The 4,885-nt window shown below is 41.4% G+C and overlaps 1 protein-coding gene across 1 annotated transcript; it reads right to left on the bottom strand.

Annotated features, from left to right (window-relative positions):
* Positions 1-2,047: 2,047 nt before the first annotated feature.
* On the bottom strand, positions 2,048-4,833 carry LOC104157188 (Krueppel-like factor 4). Its single transcript, XM_009704626.1, has 2 exons — positions 4,670-4,833; positions 2,048-3,147 (listed from the first exon to the last, which is right to left on the bottom strand). The coding sequence occupies exons 1-2, from the start codon at positions 4,827-4,829 to the stop codon at positions 2,972-2,974; spliced, it is 336 nt and encodes a 111-aa protein (XP_009702928.1). The 5' UTR covers positions 4,830-4,833; the 3' UTR covers positions 2,048-2,971.
* Positions 4,834-4,885: the final 52 nt, after the last annotated feature.

The raw sequence follows: 4,885 nt of genomic DNA, 5'->3' as shown, positions 1-4,885 counted from the left end.
TCCTTAAGAACAAGGACTGCCTCTCATGGGCTGCATGCTGCACAACAAAATCGAGTGTTGGCTCCTGTCCCAAAAGTATAGGAGTAGCATTTTGGAAACGGTTAAAGGAACAGCAGCATTTCTTTTAAAATACCAAGCTACCACTGTGCCTGTTTAGGTCTGGAAAAAAAGTCATACATGAAGACAGCTTGGTTATGACCAGGAAAAAAAAAAAGAACAGAAAAAAAAGAAATCAAGTGGGAGCAGAGAACAAAGCCCTGTTTCAAGAATGCCATTGTTTGTGCAACTATAAACCTAGGGTCCATAAAACCATGAAGCAGAAGCTGAAGTTGGCTGAAGCAGATAATGCATTACTAAATGCTGGAGCATCTTAGAAAATTCTTAAGGCTGCATAATGACAGAACCCTTGAAAAGCAAAAGAAGTTTCTCAGATGAAAGCTTCAGATTTGACTATTTATGGATGTGTTAGGATATAGACCTTGCACAGAGGTAAAAGGTTCTGAATGACAGCTGTACAGACAGAGGTGATCCTGCAGCTACCCAAGCATGCTCCAGGGTTATCAAGACAGGACGACGCACTTCAGGCACACAGTAAGTGCCAGTTGCAACATTGATCTTGGATCTCTCGTCCAGAATCCACAGGCAGAGCAACACAGGAGGTAAAAATGACTGGTTTAATTGTAAAAAGTTTTCACACGAAAAAAAGCTTCAGATAAAGGATGACTCATAACTTTAATTTAGCTTTAAATACCTGCTATTTGCAAACCAAACAAGACATTCCCTACTCCCTGTGTTACCTATAAACCAAACCAACAAAGATAGCTTTCAGTTGAACAAAGCATGCCTACGAGATAAGGGGTGAGAAATATTTTCTGCATCATTATGTTACTTACATGGACTTAGAAAGAAATGGCACCAGTCACCACACAAAGAACACATCAAGACGTGAAATTTAATAGCATTCCTTAGGCACATTCGGGAACAAAAAGTTGGTATTACCACTCTTGTTTTAAGTACTGCAAAAATATGAAGAGCTTTTGCCTGTAATTTGTTTTCCATGCTCAGCTTCATTGAACGTTACATATATCCAAACTCCCAGCTGACTGACATTTTAAATCAGTGGAAAAGGAATAATTTCTTTCTTCTCTTTACAAAGAGTAGTGAGAAAAAACAGGTCCTATTCATTGACTATTCATGTTGAAATCATCTTATTGCCACACATTTGTAAAGAAACTAGAGCAATGAGGTCCCTAAGGACAACCACAGCAAAAATGGTAATGACCTGAGGTATGCAGCAGGCTCACTGCACTTAACTGCAGCAGAGTGAGTGCAGTTCAAGGGACCTTACAGCAACGCACCTTGAATGTACAGTTATAGAGTTTGTACACATTGCATGATCCCCCTTCCCAAGTTACACATGCATACCAGGATTCCTACAGGAATTTTGGCTCTTCGGATACTGCCAAATTACTGCTCTGTCCTGTGGATTCAGACTGCAAAAGAAACTCCACGTAGTTTATTGTTAAAAGATGTTTTATGCACACACTCTTTATTCCTTGAGTCAAGTTTATTCTTTGCGGTGTTACTCAGTTGATTTTCCCTCATTCGCATCAAAGCTGTTACACCAGCTCATCTGAGAAACCCAAGAAAATGAAGCTGGAAATTTTTCATGCTGAAAAGACCGCTACAAAAAAATTTCTAGAATTTGTTAACTTTGAATATGCAAAATGTAATGTCCCCAACAGATGTATTTCATCTAACAAATAATTCAAACTGAGTAACCTTAAAAATGGTAAATTGCAGTTTTATCATGCAGGTGAGAAAAGTGGCAATTTGATATTCAGAGGAAAAATTTTCAGTACACCTTTTTCCCTAAAAAGAAGTGTTACACCAGCACTGCACTTATACAATCCCACCTTTCAGAGTCTTGAGACTACAAGCCTTCGCCGCTGACACCCTTGCCTTGGGAAACTCAACCACTAATACTTAATAAACTTTCTGTGCACATATGCATGCACAGAAGAAAATCAGAGCAGCCATTCAGATAAAATATTATAGGTTTATTTAAAACTTATTTTCCACTTGAATATGCAAAATACAAATTCCAACAAAATGTTCATTTTTACTTTGTAGCTTACAAATATACAAAATAGAAGTTTGCTTAAATTTATATTACATATTTATTATGTAAAGAACTATATAGAAAACATTTGTTCTGCTTAAGGCATATTTGGGAATAAACCATTGTACAAACTATTGCACATTGAAACCACAGTGCATTACAGACTGTCTGCATAAAGTCATTTTCTTTAAAAAAAGATAAACCAGGTTTATTTACCTGATTTAGGTCATAAACAGCAATCGGAAGACAAAAATATTTCCTTGTCAGATATGCAGCAGTTTGAGAACTTTGGCTTCCTGTTTTTGGTACCTCTAGAACCAACAGTCACTAAGCACCATGAAATAGGCTTTTAAAATATAATTCTGTACCTGAATTTTTCCTCCTCTTTTAACATTGTAATGGCTTTTAGAAGGAAAAAAAGGAAAGTACAAGATGACATTTACATCTAATATTGCATTGAAAAAAAATTAAGGGAATGTAATTTCCCTGTGTAATATCCCCACCCTCCGAACTACACACAGTCTGTTTAACCCTGATATCCGTGACTTGCAGTCACTCCTTGGCATTTTGTAGTCCGGAAATAATTCAAGTTGGATTTACAAATGGAATGGCAGAAGATCCAGTCATTGACCCCAACGTTTTTGGTTCTCTTTTCTTTTAAATGTGTATATATATAAAATAAAGGTTGCAATGTCTGTATGCAATTATCCCTCTTTTCCACTCTTTGGAAGACTTCACCTTGACTATCTGTAGTGCTTAAACTGTGTTTTCCCCATCTTGCAGAAGACAGTCCTTGTGCTGTAAATACTGAATCTCTACAGCAGCTGGGGAAAGATCCACTGCTCCCCATTAAAAGTGCCTCTTCATGTGTAAGGCGAGGTGGTCCGATCTGGAGAACGCTCTGTCACACCGCTGGCACTGGAAAGGGCGGTGGCCTGTGTGTTTTCTGTAGTGACGAGTAAGTTCATCAGATCGGGCAAACTTCCATCCACAGCCTTCCCAGTCACAGTGATAAGGTTTCTCACCTTTAAAAAAAGAAATAGAAAACTCTTCAGGTTTCTTTCATGGCTACCACTTCTAACACCTTTCTTTCAAGAGGTATTAATATGCATTGTCCTGGGTAAGAAAAAGGGTGAGGTCAAAGAAAATGCAACAAACTTCTTGAAGCAGTTGCAAGTAAACTACAAAGATTAACAGAGTACGACTGACTTTTCAAGATGTACAGGTACTTCAAAATGTTGGTGTCACTGAAATCTTCGCAAAAATGCTCATTTCCACTGTTTGTCTTGCACAGGCTTCACAGCGCACAAGTTCAGATAGAGTGTATTTTTGCCGGCTAATGTTATACGATCAAATAGTACCAGAAATAGCTCAGCAGACGTAGTGTATTTAGGTAACTGCAGGACTCAAGAATTAAAAACAAAGCTGTAAACTGTTTTCATTAGCTCAGCCTCATTAAGAACTCAGTCTTACTGTCTTCACTATAACAAAACCACCGTCGATGGCAAGACGAGTTTTCCTGGCAATTACAAACTCCCAGTCCTACACATACTGAAGATGGTGCTGACCAGCTCAGGGCAGACGGAGAGTACTGCTCATTTGACTGATAATTTTTTTTTTCTTCCCACTGCCATTAGCTGAAGACGCAGCCTAACTACTGCACTGCCAGTAGTTTCTCCCTTTCCCATCTGCTCTTCAGAAGCAAGTTTCAAATCAAGTTCACAATCCAGGGATTATAAATTATGCAAATTCCCAGGTTATTTAATCACTGTTATGGAATGCCCACACTGGAGAAACCACGCATGATGTACCTGCTTTCACAACCTCAGCTACCGCAACACCACATTCAGCCATAAGGCTGAAGTTTGAACTTGGGCTCAAGATACACACTTTGGCAGATTTTATCCGAATTCTAGCAGTAGCCAATTAACTGTTAAGCTCTGCTTCTTTGGTGCTAGTGCAGGGGAAGATGTACTCCCACGCATAGGTGAGGCACCCCGTCAGCGCTGCCGACACAGCCGAAAGCCCCACTCGCAAGGGGCCCATCACGGTTTCCTCAGAAAGGGAACAGCAGCTTGCAGAGGTGCACGATCTCTTGCGCTACAGCAAGCCAAGAGAAGAGAGGTGTGTGTGCAAAGCGTTTAACCACGAGCAAAGAAGGCATTATCTTACAGGTCTGCTCCCTTCTCAGAAGCGGAGAAACACCATCTAGTCCAAATCCCAGCTGACTTCTGACTACCTGCTAATTAGCTAGCCACATAGCAAGAGAGGAGCAACAAATTTTGCCTTGGCAAGAAACCCACCCGCTCCCACATCTGAGTCATTCTGAACCATTAAGCAAAATGCCGAGCCAATCAGCAAAGACTGCACAAGACTTCATGTAGCCAACGGGGGAGGAAAAAAAAGCCCGGAAACCCATCAGAGAAGGGTTACAACTTGCTAATTTTAGCCCTCCTCCTGTGCTCCCCCCTTTTCACTGTCCAAGGGGCTCACAGCCCATGCACTTCAGACCAGGGCATCCCACTGACCCTGTGTGCTGGGACTAACCTGTGTGGGTTCTCAGATGTGCCTTCAGATGAGAGCTCTTGGTGTAGGTTTTGCCACAGCCCGCGTAGTCGCAGGTGTGTGTGGCTGTCCTTTTCCTAGGCCATGACCGGCGTCCCCTCTTGGGCTTGGTCTCCTCAGGCAGGCAGCTCGCTGGCGGCATCAGCTCTAGGGGCGGACAGGGAGGAGTCAGCACCAACACAGCCAGGGCCAAAGCGG

Source organism: Cariama cristata, unplaced genomic scaffold (assembly GCF_000690535.1).
Source record: "Cariama cristata isolate BGI_N322 unplaced genomic scaffold, ASM69053v1 Scaffold45347, whole genome shotgun sequence".
In the NCBI taxonomy this organism is placed as follows: domain Eukaryota; kingdom Metazoa; phylum Chordata; class Aves; order Cariamiformes; family Cariamidae; genus Cariama; species Cariama cristata.
The sequence above is the reverse complement of the archived record's forward strand: the minus strand, read 5'-3'. Positions and strand labels throughout refer to the sequence as shown.